At 52.1% G+C, this 20,148-nt stretch overlaps 1 protein-coding gene across 1 annotated transcript; it reads right to left on the bottom strand.

Moving 5' to 3' along the window:
- Positions 1-8,547: 8,547 nt before the first annotated feature.
- On the bottom strand, positions 8,548-11,669 carry LOC149339294 (acetylcholinesterase-1-like). The gene is made up of 2 exons (XM_089550451.1): positions 10,029-11,669; positions 8,548-8,996 (listed from the first exon to the last, which is right to left on the bottom strand). Exons 1-2 carry the CDS (start codon positions 11,537-11,539, stop codon positions 8,846-8,848), a joined length of 1,662 nt encoding a protein of 553 aa, XP_089406577.1. The 5' UTR covers positions 11,540-11,669; the 3' UTR covers positions 8,548-8,845.
- Positions 11,670-20,148: the final 8,479 nt, after the last annotated feature.

The raw sequence follows: 20,148 nt of genomic DNA, 5'->3' as shown, positions 1-20,148 counted from the left end.
CGAAGCTGGATGGTGGCTCCAGATGGTTGGTGGTTGTGGCGAACGATGTCGTTCTGATGCGCCCTGCTTCTTTTCCATCTGCGCTGGAAAAGGTCAACACAGATGTAACCAACTCCCGCAGCGCGTGCTACGTAGCTGTTCGGCCCTCACGAGAGTCATGAGGGTTAACGCAAGTAAGTCTTACGTAACATTGATCGGCATGAGCGGCCCGTACGTTCATGCATTTAACGAGACTGCGTGTCGGCCTGCGCCCTCGCTGTAGTCCGCGCAGGCAGATTTTATTTCTGCCTACGGCGCAAGTTATAGCGGGACGCGGAGTTCGCCGGCTGATCGCAGCGCTCGTTCTCCGACTGCGGCGCGGGTCGGGCTGTGTCCTGAACCCACTCATCTCGCTGCACGTAACGTTTCAGGTCGCATACGTGCACCGGTCCGCCTGTCGGTTTCGACCGCAAGTCCTCGAGCCTGTAAACGAGCGAGGAAAGCTTCTCTCGCACGCGAAACGGCCCGATCCATTTCGGCGCCAACGAGGCCGCGAACTGTCTGCTAGCATCGCTCAGAACGTGTTGGCGCCGAAGCACCAGATCACCCACTTCGTAGTGAACATCCCGGTGCGAGCGGTCGTACTGTGCTTTCTGCTGCGCCCTAGCGGTGCTCAGGTTGCGGCGAGCCTTGCGTAAGGCCTCCGTCATCTTAGCGCGCAGCTGCGTCGCGTATTCAGCTCGTGCTGACGAAGCGACTGGCGTCTTCCTGCTGTCCGTTAGAACCCGGTCCATCGGATTTAGCAGTTCTCTACCCAGATTGAGAGAAGACGGCGCATACCCAGTCGAGCGGTTAACGGTCGTACGCAAAGCGAACGCGATCTCTGGCAGATAGGAGTCCCAATCTTTGTGCCTCTCAGAGTACGCGACAAGCATGTGCTTAATGTTGCGGTTGACTCGTTCCGTGGGGTTCGACTGAGCATGATAGGTGGTCGTTTTCTTGTGCTTAATGCCGAGTGCAGCGCACGAATCTACGAACACCTTCGCAGTGAAGTAGGACGCGTTGTCCGTTATCAGCTGCTCTGGGAAACCGAACCTGGTGAATACGTCCATCAGCTTCTCCATGATCACTCGTGCCGTCAGCTTTCTAAGGGGGAAAAGTTCAACCCACTTGCTGAAGTGATCCGTGACCACCAACAAGAATTTGTTCCTGCTTGGTGTCGTGGGATACGGTCCCATGATGTCACACGCCGCGATTTGCCAGGGAGTCTGGCTGTTAATCGGCTGCATGAGGCCGGGCGGTCGTCCACCCCGGGGCTTCACACTTTGGCACACATGACATGAGCGGGCGTAGCGTGTTAGGTCCCTTTTCATGCCAAGCCAGGTAGCAAAGCGACACAACTTAATGTAAGTCTTGGGGCCGCTTGCATGCCCAGCAATGCACGAGTCATGAAAGTAACGTAACAGTGCCGCTCTCAACACCCGCGGTATCACCACCTTGAACGCCTCACTTGTGTCGTTCTCGGATGGGATATACCTCAGCAGGACGCCGTCGGAATCCAGCAGATAAGAATCCAGCGCGCTCACAGCATTACCAGCTGTTTCCAAGCGCTCCGCACCGACAGCAAAACCAGCTGTCCCCACGTGCGCGGCGGGCCGGCCGCCCGGCTCCCGGAGCCCGTCGAACACTTTTCGACAAAATGAATCCATCTGCTGAGCTTCGAGCAGCTCCTTTCTGCTGAACGCGATCCCCACGGAACTCGCGTAGTCCACGTGGTTCACGCTCTCGCCTGGGGTCAACGGTCGGTCCGTGTCCCTTACATCGGCTACGGCTGGCGACAGTCCCGCACTCTCTCCCTCTGTCGGGTGGTCGGTCGCGTGACCTTCCTCGCCCTGGACAGGCGCTCGCGAGAGTGCGTCAGCCACGGCGTTGTTCTTCCCTCTGCGGTAGCGCACGGTAAAGTCGTAGCGCTGCAGCAACAGGGCCCAACGCGCCAGGCGGCCGCTCGGCTCGCTGAGGCGTCTCAGCCAGGTGAGCGCCATGTGATCCGTCTCGATCACAAATGCCACCCCGTCGACGTAGTAGTCGAACTTCCGCAGAGCAAAAACTATCGCGAGACATTCCTTCTCTGTCACCGAGTAGTTCCTCTCTGCCGGCGTCAGTGAACGGCTCGCGAATGCTACCGGTCGGAGGACGCCTTCGTGCTCCTGAAGCAACACTGCTCCTAAGCCCAGGTCGCTTGCGTCGGTTTGAATCACGAACTCCCTGTTTAGGTCGGGTAGCTGCAACTCAGCCGTGTCCGCGAGCACCTTGGTGAGGTTGCGCAGTGCAGCCTCTTGCTCGGGACCCCAACTCCAGCGCTCTCCCTTCTTCAAAAGTTTTGTCAAAGGTGCCTGCAGCGCTGCGCAATCTGGGATGAACTGGCGATAAAAGTTCGCCATTCCCAAAAAGCGTCTGAGACCAGCTAGATCTGACGGCGACGGAAACTTAAGCAAAGCCTCGAGTTTATCCTCGCACGGCAGAATGCGGCCTTTGTCGATCGTGAACCCCAACAGTGTTATTCGGGTCGCGGCGATCTGCGCCTTCTTCGGGTTCAAAGTGATTCCCGCGGACCTCAGCCTCTCTAGGATGTCCCTCAAGTGGCGCAGGTGTTCCTCGAACGTTTTCGAGTACACCACGATGTCGTCTAGGTATGCGAGCGCGTGGTGCCACTTCGCATCTCCCAGAACACGGTCCATTAGGCGCTGATAAGTAGCGGGTGCTCCTACCAAGCCAAAAGACATTCTCTTGAATTGGAAAAGACCTCTGTGACAAGTGAAAGCAGTCTTCTCCTTATCACGCTCATCCATTTCAACCTGAAAGTATCCGCGGCTAGCATCGAGCGTAGTAAAGTACTTCGCCCCACCTAGGTTGGACACTAGGGAAGAAATGGTTGGTAGAGGGTACGCATCCTTTCTCGTAACCTCGTTCAGTCTGCGGTAGTCCACGCAAAGCCGATATGTATCGTCTTTCTTGGGAACTAAGACTACCGGGAAGCCCCAAGGGCTGTCAGACCTCTCAACAACGCCAGTATCGATAAGTTCGTCTAAGGCGCCGTCCAGTGCTTTTCTCTTAGCCAAGCTGATTGGTCTAGGATTGCACTTCCAAGGCAGTGCATCACCCGTGTCTATTCTGTGCCTTACTAGTGTAGTCAGGCCAGGCCGGTCCGTGAATGTCGCGTTGAATTCGTAGAGGAGAGATGACAAGCGTGCCTTCTCCCTCTCCGATACGCTGTTCACCTCCGACAACAAAGGGTGCATTGACCTCCCTGGCACGGTAGAACAGCTTTCTACCGCGACAACATTCTCTGTGGGCCCTCTCTCAGCGGCGACTGTCCGCTCGCATGCTTGTTTCCGGGCCGGCGGGGGTGATTTTCCACGGTCACTCCCCGCTAGCTCCGCGTTCGGAGCCGTAATTGACTGCGAGGCCGCGGGCGCTTTTGCAAAAAGCTTCAAGGCGCCGGTGGTGCGCTCTCGATAGCCTCCGCTGGCTATGTCTATCACAATGCCTGTCTTGGCTAGGAAGTCTCGCCCAAGAATTACAGGAACGGATAAACAGGGAAGATGAATGAGGCGTTGTCGCCGCACGCGTCTTTCCCAGCGAACCACTATCCTAGCTGCACCGCTTGATTGCGCTGTGCCGCTCGCGAGGCGAAAAGTGGTATCGCACTCTCTCAACCGGATTTTGTTCTGGCGGAGATGGTTTAGCACTTCGTCACCGAACAAAGAAGCGCTTGCCCCTGTGTCGAGTAACGCGGTGAATTTCTTTCGAGCTATCGTTAGCTCGATGAACGGCGCTGGCAAGTCAACAGAACTTCCTACGCGACATGCCAAAGGCGCTAATAAACCGGGGTTCTCTGTGTAAGCCGCGCGGGATCGAAGGTCGATCACCGGCGGCTGTAGCCGTTTCCCGACTGTGTTTGGTCACGGGCGGGGAGGCGGCCACAGTCGCGGGCGAAGTGGCCCGGTTGGTCACACCTGTAGCAGCGGTTGCTCGGGCTCCGACGGGCTAGGCGCTGGTCGCCACGTTCCGGTCGGTCGTTTCGATCTCGATCTCGCGGTGCGGACGGTGGGGGCCGCTCGTGCGGCCGCGTGTCGGCCTCGCGATCTCGGCTACAGGTGTTCCGCTCTGCGGCAGCGTGTGCTGTTCGCAGCGCGTAGCTGAAGGGGTCCAAAGCGCGGTCGGACAATTCCCAACCCCTCGGGACACGCTCGTCAGCAAACTGTGCTGTCGCTTCAGCTCTAGACGGACTACGCTCTGAGCTGCCATTCCACGCGCAGCGCGGCTCAAGTGACTGCGATGCAGGTGGCGGCGGCCGATACGCTCGCGCAGAGAGGATGTCTCCCTGAATGCGCTTCGCCTCAGCTGCTAGCTCGTCCAGGTCTCTAAACCTGCCTCCTCTCAGGTAGGCCGCGAAAGTCGGGTGCGCTTGTCGTGTGACACGCTCAACTTTCTCCGTGTTTGTGGCGCGAGGGTCAGCGAGGCGATACAGTTCGTCCATCGCTCGGACGTACTCTAACAAAGACTCGTCAGGGTGCTGGGTGCGGAGTTCCAGCTCTCTCCTCAAACGCCACTCGTAGTTAGCGGGAAGGAATTCGTCGCGGAAGCTTGCGCTAAACTCCTCCATTGTACTCGCTCGGTTACCGGTTAGTCGGTACCAGCGGGCCGCTTGCTCCGTCAAAGAAACAGGCACAACACGCGCGAGCAGTTCGGCGTCTGCGATTCCTGTCGCTTGCTGATAACGCAGCAGACGGTCGAGGTACTCATTAGCCCCTGTTCTGTCGTGGTACCCCGTGTAGGTAGGTACGTCTATCCTAAGACGGGGTGCCTGGGCCGGGGCTTGCAAATTGTTTTGCAACATACCCGCTAAGCTCTGCATAACTTGCATCGCGTTCTGCAAGAGCACCTCGGATGACTGCGGACTAACGCCCCCGGAGTTGGGCGCAGCCGCTGATGGCGTCGAACAATGAGGCGTAGGTGCCCTATTGTTCGCACCACGGAGCGGCGAGGTGCCCGATGTGGTGCCCTCCGTACCAGGCCTAAGTCCTGCCGACGCGCCCGGGAATGCAACTCGGCTATTCCGCGTGGAACACTCAAGATTTACGCCTTCCAAAGGCAAGTCAAGTAGGGAGCCCTGGCTCTGTGCCGCTAGCTCTGACAGCATGAACAAAGACTGGAAGTCAGGCCTATCAGCTGTCATCCTTTGTTAGCGCGTCGACAGTCGTTCGCTCCAACAAAGTACACCGCTCAAAGCCTAGTTCGCCCCACGTTGGGCGCCAAGATATGGGGTCACCCGCGAGCAGCCGGCCGGGAAGGCGCGCTTCCGTGCCAGCTATGCGCGGGCGTTCTCGTGTCCCCAACCCGTGGCGCAGAGTCACAGCCACGGCGGGTTCGGACGAAGTAGGCAACGAACAGAGTACGCTAGGAAACCGTTTATTAACCTAGCGCAAGGCAAAGCACACTGCGGAAGAATGTTCTATCCGACCAGGTCGTCGTCGACCGGCGTTGAATAATCCAGGGAGGCGCGGGCAGGAGACGGGGTCGGCGGGGCAATCGGGCAGTCACCACGGCGAGAGGAGAGACTAGACAGCCTTTGTTCCCGCGTGAGCTCTCCTTAAAACCCCTACGACATTGCACCCCCTTGAGCAACCGGTTGCAACCAAGAGGGGTCGTTCACCCCGTTCCTAAGACGCCAGAGCGTAGGCGTGACGTCACGTCCAAGCTGGGGGGTGAGGAGAGTGGCCGCGTGGCCCCCCTCTCCCCACGCCCGGCGGCGGCGCTTCGTCGCGTGACTCAGCGCGGGGCGGCGAGGGATATTTGTATATCCCACACCCTTCAGCAGTGAAACCAGCAATGCGCACTCATGAAAATTCATGTGGAAAAGCAAAAATAAATACCAACACAGGAAAAGAGGAAATGACGATTTAACTGTGCTACACCGAATGGTCGAGCGGTACCTATTCTTGCTTCACTACAATTTTGCTGCTCCTTATCTAAGCTTAATTTATTGCTTAGGGCTGCTATGTCCACTGGGATTAAATACTGAGTTTGCAAGTTTTAATCATTTATTAAGTTATGCTTCTTGATTCGCATCGATTCTGGCAAATACCGGCTTGTGGTCCGTGAAGTAGTTGGCTATAGTTTGAAGTTCGACTATGGTCATCTTTGCAAGGATCGTTCGCATGGCCAAAAGTGAAGGTCACCATCGTATCGAGTACATTCGTATTAGCCTGAACGTCGATTTTGGTCCATATCTGGGGACAAATTTCGAGGTAGGGTGGGCCAAATTTTGGCAGTGAACTGGGTCAAATTTGACGGTCACCATCGTATTGGGCACATTCAGATTATAATGGGCATCAATTTTGGTCCAAATCCGAGGTCACATTTCGAGGGTAGGGTGGGCCCAATTTGGAAATGACCAAAGCCAAATATCGAGGTCACCATCGTATTGAGCGCATTGAAATCAGGTTGGATATCGACTTTGGCCTAAATCCAAAAAAGTCGTTTCGTGGACGGGGAAAAAATTTGGAAATCACCAAGTCTAAATTTGCACGTCGCCAGCGCATTGGGCACAGTCGAACTAAGTTGGATATTGATTTTGGTCCAAATCCGAGGTCAAAATTTTGGGTGGAAGTGGGCCAAATTTGAGGGTATGGTGGGCCAATGTTGATAATGAGTAGGGCCAAATTAAGGGACACAATCGCATTGGCCATAGTCAAATTATGCTTCGGCATCTGACGGCTACTGCGATGAATTCGCAAAGTCCGAAGGTCACTTCAATGTCAAATATACGTACCGACTGCAACTCGAGTTTCTGCACTGAATAGAGTTATCACTCTAAAGCGCCAGCAACAAAGTGCTTTCGACGGTTATTATGACTGCTCTTCTACGCCCGCTCTTTGTTTTTCCACGTGTAAGCATGATATCATTCTCAAAGGACGAAGTGGCCTGACGAAGTGTCCTTATGCATTCTGCAGTGCTTAGCCAAATTCTCCCCGTCATCTGATGAAAATATTTTTTCGTGCTCTCGCATGTAACTATAACTCACCCAGCTTCTCACTAGCCTACCGCATTCTCCAAAACAGCGTCTATACCGGGGACCCCGCTCACCGGCGTATCGTTTGGGCTCCTGCTCACATGGGCCTTGAGGGAAATGAGGCAGCTGACGCCGCCGCCCGCGCGCTCTCTCACTGGACATTCCCCTCCGACCCCGACGATCAGGAACTCGAATTCACTCCAGCTTACTCGTTTAAAGACATTTCTTTACTTTATCAATCTGGCCATAGTCTTTATCCCCGCCCGTGTAAAGGTCTCTCAAAGGCGGAGGAGCGGCTTCTGCTTCGCCTATATACAAATACTTTGCTGTGCCCGGCAGCTCTAAAACACTTTGACCCTTCTTTCTCTGGCAGCTGTCCGCACTGTGCGGAGAAGTCTTCGGACATCTACCACATGGTGTGGGCCTGCCCCTCCAACCCCGCTATCCCCCCTCACCCCAACCCAACCCGGGGTGAGGGGGGATTGTTCGGACTTCTTCGTCAAAATAGTGCGGTTTTTCGCGATTTTTCCACGGAAAGTTTATCTCTCTGGAAGGAGGGTGAGGGGTGAAGCCACTCCTCCTGCCCCATTCCCTTCGCTTAAATGCGGCACTGCCCTATGCCAGCAGATTGGTCAAACTCTTCTCTACCACATGGATCTCTATACGTATATCACACTGCTACGTTAGCATTGCGTTAGAATGCGAATATTGCACGACGTAGGCTTCGCAAAAAAATTCAGAAAAGGCAACTCGGGGAGATCTGTTGCTTGACAAAGCAGTGTTGCGTGCTTAAATATTCAACACAGTAAGGACTATTTGAAAGGGCAGATAAGACGACAACTCGCGCTTGCTGTCGCCGTACCTCCACATTCTGATGTGTTTCTGTTGCGCCAACAGTTCTTTAGGAATGCGAACACGAAAGGGAGGTGAAGGCGCGGCACAGCAGACACAAGTGTGCCGTCGAAAACGGGAAAATGTGTTGTCTGTCTTTCTGTGTCCTTGTCTCTTTGCGCTACGTTTTTACCTTCCAAATATGAACCAACAAGCTCAAGCATATACCCTTCGGGAAAATAGATGAAGCATTTATTCGAACACCAGAGGCGACATTATCAATGGGTCGCTGAAAGCTAGGAGTGATCAGAACTCCACTCTTTGGGAAAAAGGAGAATGCTTAAAACACGTGACCATGTCTCAATATAGTACTCTTCTTCGTACTGTCTTCAACAAGTGTGATTGTCATTGTTCGATGTGAAGTTTAGTCTTGATAATTTAGCATATCGACCTCGTATAAAATGAGCCGGCTTTTCGTCCCCGTTCCTGGATTACCTTGCAGCTGAAAATCTTGCTTCTGCAGACGCCGTGGACGAAGATCAAAACCATGACTTCTCAGCAGCAGCGAAACAATACTCACAGTAACGAACCTAGCAATTAAAACATGGGACGGGGGGGGGGGGGGGGGGGGGTAGGGAGATGAATTAAGCTTGTACCTTGCTCGGGGGGACAGATACGTGACGCGAAAAGATGTCGTTTGTATGAGATCCACCGCTGTCCAAAAAAAGCAAGTCCGTAAGGGAAGCAGGTCAACCTACAGCTAGGTTAGGCCATCCTGCTAGCTCACCACTGTGTCTAAGCCGCTGACAGGGCGCAGATGTGCTTTTGATATCGCTTTAAATAAGTATCCCGAGCTATAATTCATAGGGAGTGAGGAGTGGAAGATGGAATACGATAATCGGGATGTCGAGCTGATGACTATTTCTTTGTCCTAGCCATTTTTTCTGCCTCATTTTAAAATCATACGCTTCGTGGATAGTATTTCCTCCAGAATTCACACCGCTCAAACGGATCCTGCTTTCTTGCTACGTCACCAGAGTCAATCTCCAAGTAGTCAGGCGAAGACGACGTGTACTGTGGCCAGTCAGTGTCGGCGTTTGGTCTGGGCTGGCTGCGAGTGGAAAAAAATGCAATGTCAACCTATTGCTGCAGACTCAATAATGCATTCGTTACATGATCGAAAAGCTTGTTTTCAAGACGTCCTTGAACACGCTGCTTTTCAGAAGTTCAAAGCAACAGACGCAATATAAAGCGCACGTGGATAAAAACCAGCACAGTCTTACGATGCACCGCAATGCGTAAGAAAATAAAGAACACTATTTTGAGCCCGGCGTTCAAGCCATCGGCTCGTTTACACTGAATATATCAATACGGTTCATATAGAAAATATCTAGACTTGAACTCTCCCCAGAATACTGGGCAGACCATTTTTAAGCATTGCATACGCCTTTTTAAATAAAAGTTCATTCACGTCTTGTAGAGTTAAGACCTGATGAAGTTTCTTAAATGAATCATTTCCATGGGCCAAATACAACCAACACTCCTGCTCATGGAAAATAATATTCAGCAATACCTCCTTGGTTTTATTCCTCTGAAGCACAGGACGCCTTTAACCTAAGCGGGATATGTAAACACCTCAGATGACTACATCCTCCAAAAAAGGCTGTGTAACGGGCTCACGGCAAGATTTCTAGAGATGTCCACCAGAGAGCGCTGCAAGACGAAATTTTCACCAGTGGCGCGTGCCTCTTTGCTGCTACGTATCACGATATCCACATTCTTAAGGCGTAGCACCCATTCTCGTTTCGATAACCAACAATGCACGACAGTCTCCAAAACGTTGCAGCTGATTTCACTCATCTTCCTTCAGCTAGATTTTAACTTTCACTCACCACTGCCGCCTTCAAAGTATGGTGGAAAGCTGCAGTGAAACATCCTTTAAACTACAAGCCACTCTCTCGTGGGTTTTGCGGACTTACATTTACAATCACCGCTGCTGTGAACGGTATACAAAAGTCGATCCGCTGGGAATTAGACTGACTCACGGTTATCATTCCTAAATGAGAACACACACACAGGCGACCCTGAGGCAAAAAAAAGATTACTGCGCCTATGTAAAATGACCAAACAATAGTAGACTTACCCAGTTCTGACAAAGGATGTCAAAGTATTCACCATAATCCTGCTAACCGCTACGTCCTTGGAAGAAAATCTGTCAGGGTGCCTCAATGGGACACCAAACAAGAACGGGACGTCATCGAAATGCGTGCTTCCGAACCAGGCTGGCCATCGGCTGAATGTGGGTCGGTAGCTGAACTTGTAGAAGAAAGCTTTCATCGGTCTGTCTCCGTAGGATTCCGCGAAGAACACAGCCGGGCAGTTGACGAAGATGTCTCCCAGCGCTTGTGCCAACGCAGTCCTTACAGAGCCGCCACTGCCATCACTGCTGTTGCCGAAGTAGAACTCAGCGACTTCGTCACGAGCCGAGGATGGAAACAGGAAGAGGGCATCATTCAGCGCGCTCATCGCCGACTGCTTGGAGACGTCGGGTGAAGTTGATTTCGGGTCGAACATCGCTCTTTGAAAAGCCATTCCCTGCGAGTACCCGGCTTCGGCGGTGGCGCCAACAAGTATGTCCACAGGAAGGACGTTCCCTCGGGCGACAGCCCTTACTGGGTCCATGGGAACCAACTCATCGCGGTCCCTCGGCCAGAAGGTGTAGTACGCCTGCTTGAATATCTCACTTTCGGCCCTGGCTATGGTTTTTGCCTTGGCGTCTCTCAGGCAGCGAGCGACCACCGGCGCCGTCCGCACAGATGTTGAGTCACTGCACGACAGCGCGCTAGTCAACATGAGTGCACGCACGTAGCTGGAGCTCGAACTGAGTGGGTCTACGAGCCAGTTGGCAGCGCCACCGATGAGAACCGCTCGCCGTATTAGCCGACGACTAAGCGGCGAAATGAGGTGTAGGCCGACGGATGTAGCTCCAGCATCCTGACCTGCAAGAACAATTCTCTTAGGGTCGCCGCCGAAGTACTGGACATTGCTGCGGAGCCAGCGGAGGGCGAGGTGTTGGTCATACAGCCCCATGTTTCCCGGTATGTCCGACACGTTGAGGCTGAGAAAACCGAAGGCACCGAGCCTGTAGTTGAGAGTCACAACCACAATGTCTCCAGATGCCGCCAGTGTGCCCCCGTTGTAGACGTCCATAGTGGAGGAACCACCTCTGAATGCGCCTCCGTGGAGCCAAACCAGGACTGGCTTCAGCGGACACGTGGAATTCACAGCTGCACACTCAGTAACCCAGACGTTTAGGTAGAGGCAGTCTTCAGAACTGACGCCGTCGTCGATCTGAAACCACGGCAAGTCTTGTAGGGCACCGTTAAGCTGCATACACGGAGGTCTGAACTCTGTGGCGAGGACCATCCTATCCCTCTGTCTGGCTCGCACGGGTCTTGAAAACCGCAAGTGGCCGACCGGAGGCTCCGCGTACGGTACGCCGAGGTACGCCTTCACTGTCTTGCCGAGGTGCCGCTGTGTCACACCGTGCAGGGCAGCAGTCTTGGTGACGATGAAGTCGGCGGAGTTGGCGTACGCCCAAATAAACAGGTTGGTAGCTATACAGAAGCACCGTAGGACGGCAGTGACTTGCATCTTAATGCCGTGCTTAGCAGTACGTTGCCTGACTCGACCACATGTGCGACTCCCTCTTGAAACTGAATAGGCGCAGCAGCACGCGAATCGGGAGTCTCGGCATCTGGCGATTCGACGGTGTGCGCATTCGGGGCAGCAAAACGAGCGCAAGTGTCTTATCGTCGCTGCGGTCCGCGCTTTCTTCGGGACACGGTTGGACGTCGCTGGGCTGGAACGCCCACGTACGCACAAAGGCACTCTTTTTGGCGATCTGCAAGTCAATCAGGAGAGAAGGCTGAAAGGGAAATAACTTCGCCCGCCCGCAACCATTGTGACGAGCGTTCAGAAGCCAGTATATGCTTTATCGCAGATGGACTTGCTCTGAAAAGAACTGGGTGTTTTGGTTTCCTCCTGCTTTTATTTCTTCCTTAGAAATGGGCGTTTCGGAAACGATGTTAAGTGCCACCGCAGGCGTACTAAACGTAATGATTTTTCCGCGCACTACTTTAACCAAGACGCAACGTACTTTAGGGTCATTCCGCATGCCATTACAATCACGACTAAGAACCAACCAACTTGAACCAAAAGTACGATCACAAGTTGAGACATTTTTCCACTTCACTTTATTAGAGCCTCGTACGCTTTCGATGTCACCCATTAGTGTATAAACATTAAAAGAAACCCCACAGGGGCATCTGTGAAGGATGTAGTGAAAGATCTGTGAAAGATAGTCTGAGTTGCTTTGTGAAGTTAAACCGCTATAATACAAAACCAAACCAAACCAATTCAACTTGTCGATTCACCACCCCAGTGAACGTAGAGGTAGCTCTACAAATCACCAAGCGAGTAGAGATAGAGCGCCTGGCTCAACATTTCCGGACATTTCACTGTGGCTATGTCACTTTCCATAAATTATTACCTTCTCCCCCCTCAACGTTATTCGCAACCGAGCTCGGGTGCCGTACACTCCGCGTCATTTTTTGACACTGAACACTGAAGAGAAAGGCGCAGGGTCATAGTGAATGTTACTGTGTCACTGTGCCAATAGTTCAGCCGCAGGACAGCTGCTTGCTGCGTTGCTCGCTACGGGGTTGCTATGCTCCGTCAATGGTGTAGGTGGTGCCATATATGGAAGCTTCGTGTAACCAGACAGATAAAAAAAAGGCACATTTCGAGGACCCCGGCGAGTGCTGAGGTGAAGGTGGACATCTGAGTCTCGAAGTCTGGTGGTGGCTTATGTCGGTTGTCAGAGACGAAGACACCCTCAGGAAAGGTTCCACAGCAGTTACAAAAGCGGGCACAGAGACCCTCGCTCGACTACAGTGCATCCTACGTGTCACGTAAGCGGTTCCTAATTCTTCAGATCAGTGGTTAAAAATTCCAGTCCTAGTGATTACGATACATGCAGATATAACAGTAACGAGAATTAGAAAGAATAATATCATATTACTTTCTGATGAGCAAGACAACATGAGCGGCAGCACGCCGGTTGCCTCAGTTGTCTCTGCAGCCTCAGTTTATTCGTAGCGAATATGCGTGGGCACATTGTTCTTATTCGTGGATATTTCCTTGCGTATCGTCGAAAGCCACTTTGTCCTACGGTAGCGGTGGAACATTGCTGTGGCATCGCTCAAACAAGTGCCTACGGACTTCTGGGGGCGGCGGAATGCGGGACGCACGTCTTCAGAGTAGTTTTCAGTAACATTACTCTGAATTTATCTCTAGTTCGGGCTTGATAAATGCACGGAACTCAATCAGAAACATCCTTCGTGTTAAAGATCATTCATTTTATAAGCCTTTCGCAAAGAATACGAAAGCGTAAAAACTTGCGTCACCATAGCCAGAGTTTGCTGTTGCATGCATTTAAATCTGAGCCAAGTCCTTCAGAATCGGAATCAGAATTTTTTTATTAGTCATTCGGTTGATGAGTACAGATTGACACGGAGAATGAGGTCCCATATAGTCGACGACTGAAAAGGGACCTCCTTTCAGTCATCCCCTTACAGCTTCGTCCCTAGCTACAGTCATTGTTTTAATGAGTGCAGCTAGAAACTTTCAGCTAGACATCATTTTTTGAATTTTCATGATATAAAACCCGTTTAAATTTCAGAAAATAATACTTCCACTGCATATGATTCCCCATCATTCATTATTCATGACCGTCTTTACAGTTACTGGAATCGGCACCGGTCTAAGTTTGGGCATCATTGATACCTTGTCAGAGCTTCTGTGGGCGGATTTATTAAGGAAGGAAGGGGCTACTGCCCCTCTCCTCAAACGCGAGAAATTTGACGTGAGAAAACTATAATGAACCTCATCATGCAAACAGTCCAAAAAATGAATGGCACAAATGGAAACACCTGCTCCCACTCATTTCCTCCAAAAGGGACCCATCAATCTGCTCCACAAGCTCCCGACCCCTTATCATTCTCACCTGGAGCAGCCTGCGAGGTAGGCAACTAGGCTAACATCTGTAATAGCAAATAGTGAAAGATCGCCTCCTCCTCCTGCTGTCCATTTGTATAGCTTGTTCCAATGTTCAAACCACTGCTGGTGTTTATCGCGGGTTTCTTATTTTTTACTGAGATCGACATGATCAAGAAAGCAATACAGGTAAGTCGGCCCACATAAAGGGGCTTGAAAGTGCAACTGACAACGGATGCAAAGCTGCAGCTGCTCTTGACATTAAACGAATTGTTTCAGATATAATCTTTTTTTAATTACATGCTCCTGCTTTTGCAACAACTCACCGCGACATAAAAGCCGGCATTTCATGCTTAAAACACTTACCAAGTTGCTACCATTGCAAGCACATTCGCATTCATTGTGCCCGGATGAGAAAATAGCCAGCCTGCTTCCTTTCGTTCAAATACTACTCCGGAGTTATCTTCCCCCTTGCTGCTTACCTTGAACCATGGCGACCATCAAGCGCCGTTCGTTGACGCACCTCCAAAGTGAAGGTCGTAGAATACAACTCCTTTGTCCGCTATAACTGCGACCATAGCCCGGGCAGTTCGCGCCCCGCTCCAAGCAGCAATTATATGTAGAAGAGGCTGCTAGACTCTGACAGCGCTGGTCCGGAGGCAGGTCCCGCTCCGAGCCGCCTGGCCCTTTGTATTCGCGTAATTGCCCGTTCGCCGTTGACCTGTCCATCCGTTTCCGCCGCATAAATTCCGGGACGCAGCAGTCAGCGCAGTGTGCGAATTCAGCGGCGCGGTAGTTGTGTCTTCTCGCACTCCCTCGAACGGGTCCTCTCGGTGTAGACGATGCAGTATTCCTAACATTATACGACGGGCTTAAAAGAGCACTTGTACAACTAGGCATAACTAGAAAGATCTGTACTTGACATGTAACTAGAACCATCCTCTCTTCTCAGAGTGATGATTCCTCTCTCCTTGTGGCTTCTCAACCCGACATACCGGGCTCAGTGGTTTTTTGTTCAGATGGACGTTGTTACGACGAAGGCAGTAGAATAGCCAGTGGGAACCTGTTCGTTTACTGTATAGATATGGCGGAGCCCTATAGCTATAATATCGGGGTGGGTTGAAAGGTTACGCCCAGCGAATTATCTAAGTTTCGCTGCTTTTGTTTGCATTGTGATCCGAACCAGAGTCTCACAACAGAAATGGGACTAAAATGTACCGCTAAATAAATAGATAGATAGAATATTCCCACGACTGGGATTCGAACCCGTGGCGGCGCGAACGGATCAGCTTCACTGATCAGCATTAGGCTATGGCCTCTTCTTTTAAACATGGTATTGATTACAGTGACGTAAGGTTCCATGAACGTGAACTATGTGCAAACAATAAAGAAAACATAACACAACTCATAATACTCCACACCTACACAAGCAAGCACGAGAAAAGATGCAACACATGGCACATCTCTACTACAACGTCGTGAATCGTTACTAGTCTACTGCCGCAGCCGATTAAGTCACGCATTAAACTACAACACGATCTCGCGCTGTGCATTGCACATCGTCTTCTCCATCAACTAATACTACTCTCATACTAATATTAGCGCATTGAGCTATGTGGAAATAGCGAAAGAAAGGTGGGCTCTGCATGCGTTGGCGTGGACAACGTTGTTTGAGAAAAAAAGGCACTAGAGCAATACGCGTTGGCGTTTACAAAATTGCTGCAGAAAAGTGGCAGTGGGTCATAGGCCACCGGCGTACATTGGTTAAATTGGCACTGTTGAAGAAAATCTTGAAGACGCGCAAACTGGCTCCCTGTGTCAATGGACACCTGGATCGTGCTTCCAGGTACGTGGCGATGGTGTCCACTTGCAAAAAACAGTCCTTTCGCACAATATTTCGTGCTCAGCAATGCTGGACCACCAGCCAATTTTTAATTATACCTAAATTTTGTAGTTGATCCCCTTTTCCGGGAGTTCATTGGTTCCTGCAGCCGCTTTTCCCTTTTCAGTCAGCTTTTGAGTCTAAGCTGGACACCATTTCCTCCAACTAGAGAACAGTCGCTTCGTCTACCACAAAGAAGCATCCCTGTTTGCGCAGCGGCTGGTTCGAATCTCCCTCTGGTCGAACGCGCAAGGTTGCATAAGGAAGAACTTCGTCCAACGTGCGGTACTCAACGTCCTCACATATTGCTGGACTGATGAGAGCAGCTTTGGCCAGTAATACTTCGCACGAATGCGGGCAAACGTCCGGGTAACACCCAAATGGCCAGCCGATGGCTCGTCGTGGCAGGCGTGCAAGATTTCTGGACGGAGTTCGGATGGCACAACGAGAAGAAAGGTTCCGTGTTATGCGCGAAGTTCCTCTTGTAAAGGACGTCATCTCGGAGACTGCAGGAACCCAAACCTCGAACGAAAAGCCGCGGAACAGCGACGTTAAAGCCCTCCAGATGCTCGATGAGCGGACGCAACTCTGAGTCAGCCCGTTGACGCCGGGTCATATCGGACGACGTGACGAGAGCAAAAAACGGGAAGTCGTCCTCCGTGTTGGCCGGAGCAACGTCGGAAGGTGCGCGTGACAAACAATCGGCATCATAGTGCTTACTGCCGGACTTGTAGACTACCGTGATGTCGTATTCCTGGAGCCGAAGGCTCCACCTCGCAAGCCGTCCCGAAGGGTCTTTGAGGTTGGCTACCAGCATAACGAATGATGGCCACTTACAGCTAGAAAAGGGCGACCATTTAGATATGGTCGGAACTTGCTAATCTCCCACACTACCGCAAGGCATTCCTTCTCTATGGTAGAGTAGCCTCTGCTTTCGAGAGGGAGCGGCTGGCGTACGCTATGACTTTCGCGTGGCCGTCCTGCCACTGAACGAGAATAGCGCCGAGGCCAACATTGCTGGCGTCAGTATGAATATTTCAGTGGCAGCTTGTTCATCAAAATGGGCGAGTATTTGGATAGTCTGCAGGCGGCTGCGTAGCTCGTTGAAGGCAGCTTCCTGATCCTCGTGCCCCACAAAAGAGACATTGTCTCTAGTAAACATTGTAAGGGGCTCGGCAATGGTGGAAAAGTTTTCAACGAAACGTCTGTGGTAGGCACAGAGGCCCAGAAGCCTACGTACGGACTTTTTGTCGGTTGGGCGCGGGAACTGTGCCAAAGCGGCAGTCTTCTCCAGGTCAGGACGGACTCCGTCAGCGCTTATCACGTGACCAAGAAAACTGAGCTCTTCGAAACCGAAGTGACACTTTTGTGGCTTTGTCGTCAACTGGGCCGAACGGAGCGCCTGTAACACCATTCGCAGCCGGTTGAGGTGTTCCTCGAAGCTAGGAGCAAAAATGACAACATCATTAAGGTACACTAGGCATGTCTGCCATTTCAGCCCAGAAAGAACGGTGTCCATCATGCGTTGGAAGGTTGCTGGCGCAGAGTCCAAAGGGTAGCACTTTTAATTCATAAAGGCCGTCAGGTGTCACGAACGCTGTCTTCTCTCTGTCCCTTTCGTCCGCTTCAATCTGCCAGTAACCATTCTTAAGGTCGAGTGAAAAAAAATATTTAGCATCACGCAGTCGATCCAAGGCGTCATCGATACGTGGAAAGGGGTAGACGTCACGTTTCGTGACACGATTTAACTTTCGATAATCGACGCAGAATCGCAAGGTGTTATCTTTTTCTTCACCAATACCACAGGCGAAGCCCAGGGGCTCGCGGACGGCTGGACTACGTCGTCTGCAAGCATTTCTTGCACTTGGGATCGTATAGCCTCCCGTTCCATCGGCGACACTCTGTACGAGTGTTGGAATATGGGGCTTGTCTCCTCGTTGACGATGATGCGGTGTTTGGCTACCGGGGTGTGCCCTACCTTTGATGTCATGGCGAAGCACTCTGCGAAATCGTGAAGGAGCTCTAACAAGCGCTGCTTCTGACCCACCGACAAGCCGGGAATAATGTCCACGGTAGACAGAACGGCTGCTGCATTGCGTCCTTCCGGCGACAGTCACTCCAGAGCGCATATTTCAGCGGGCTCAACGAAGTCGGTAACGTATGCGACGGCCGTTCCTTTCGCAATGGGCTGGAACTCGGTTCCGAAGTTGGTGAGCAAGTGTGTCGCAGAGCGATCCCGTAAGCGAACAAGCCCTCTTGCAGCGCAGATTCCTTTCTCGAGGAGAAGGCTGACGTTTCTCTCTGCCATAACGTCTCGATCACCGGGCGAGTCACTTTGCACGGGGACCATCATGCTGCACCGCGGAGGCACCGTCACGTCATCAGCACCAACACGCAGGGCGGGCATCCTGGAGTCGTCTGGGTCGGCTCTTTTCAATTGCTTGCGTCGGCGAAAATGTCACGCACGGCTCTTTTAAATTGATAACGGCGCCGTTAGCTTGTAAAAAATCCAGGCCGAGAATGACACCGCGCGAACAGTGAGGTAGGACAACAAAGTCACAACCGTAAACAAATCCGTCGATTGTAACTCTCCCCGTACACCGGCCAACAGGGATGATTAGGTGTCCACCCGCTGGGCGAATCTGAGGCCCAGTCCACGCGGTTAAAACTTTCCTGAGTTCCTTTGCTAGCTCGTTGCTCATAATAGTCCGCTCCCGTACCAACCAATGCCGTAACTGCTAAATCGTCGATATCGACCCGTGAGTCCGAAGTTGCACATCCTTTGTGATCGTCACGTGTCCTCGTTTGATAGCCGTCGTCTGGTCGTGAACGCGTTGGAGGATGTTCGGCTGTTCGCTCGTCAGCGGCCTTACCTCCGCAGGCCGCTTGGTCTAGTTTCCCCGGCGAGGACTCGGTGAGCGACTAAAACGGCTTGTCGAAGAACGGGAACTCGGCGAACGATAGCGGGTAGAGGTCGGTGGGCGGTAGTCAGGGCGAGGGAAGTCAGTGTGATCCCGGCGCGTTGACAGGTGCTCCTCAATTTCGCGGGGGTGTTCGCCATTGAGCGGACAGGGGACTCTCCGATGAAATCCACGAATTCCAGCTCGGCGATAAGGGCACCGCCGCAAGCTATGGCCAGCCTCACCGCAGTGGTAACAAAGGAGCCGCTGGTCAGATGCCGCCACACGTCCGTCTTCCCTAGTCTCGCTTCGGCCAACACAAGGACAGGCGGGGGCCGCGGCTGGAAAGCAGATGGGCAGATGGGCCAGTATAATGCGTCAAATCGCACGAAATAATAGAATTGCCCACAAGATGTGAGCAGGCGGCGAGTGCGAGTGTCCGTCGCTTGTCGGAGGTCACGAGACCGGCACTCACCTCTCATTGAGGACGGGTACTGACCAAGGCCACCGGGACTGTCGGTTCTGCTCTGTTCGACTGACCCGTTGTTACATGATACAGACAATTAAGGTGCACAAACCATATTCCTCAGACAACAAGTGGGCTTGCGTATTTCAACCGAAGACCTCGGCTAATAATTTGTAAACGTGCCTGACCCTGTATTCTCCACTCACTGGCGACATGTCGAAAGCATAGTCGCTTGATTCCAGTCATCCAGCGTTAAGGAAATGATGAAAATTGCTTGGTGTTCCGTGTTCCCGACAGTGTCGATATGCAGTTGAAAGTTAACGCATGTGGTGCCCTCTTCGTTTGGTCTTGTGTTTCGAGCGCTACGTACGTTTATCGTCATGATCAATCAACTTGCCCAAACAGCTACCTTTCTCCCGAAAGTGTGCTCTCTGCAATCTATGGGCCAGTAAGGCTCGCATATTGCGCTTCTCTTCCAGGGTAACAGCTCCATGCCGACGAGTGCGAGAAAACCCAATTAGTTCAGCAGGGGCATAGGCAGTACCGGCTGCAGGGCATATTCAAGTTCGCTTGACAAGTACGGAACCAAACGCAGGACCACATTGCGGGCTCTATAGGTACACCCGCTCAAAACAACGATTAAGAATGGACGTAATTCCATGGTCAGCTCTTTAACTAAACCGATGGTAATGAGACCATCCACATACCTGGTGCGACGAGCAGCTGCAATGGAAGCGCATGCTGAGCCAGTCAGTAAGTGAAGCTTCGAGTTTGGCGGCGGATGCCAGAACCGCTGTCCAGAAAAAGCCCTCTGCTTCTCCATTCTTATTGTTCGTTTCGTCCCAAACCCAAAGCGGTTTATCTAGATACGTCCCTCTAACTGCCAGATTTCCTGTGTCGGCGCTGAGTGGCAGGACGACTGCTGTCAGATCCAAGCCTCGTCTTAGTTCAGCTGCAG

The sequence above is a fragment of the Amblyomma mixtum genome, chromosome 6, assembly GCF_055824585.1.
Source record: "Amblyomma mixtum isolate Tamu chromosome 6, ASM5582458v1, whole genome shotgun sequence".
NCBI classification, from domain to species: Eukaryota; Metazoa; Arthropoda; class Arachnida; order Ixodida; family Ixodidae; genus Amblyomma; species Amblyomma mixtum.
The sequence above is the reverse complement of the archived record's forward strand: the minus strand, read 5'-3'. Positions and strand labels throughout refer to the sequence as shown.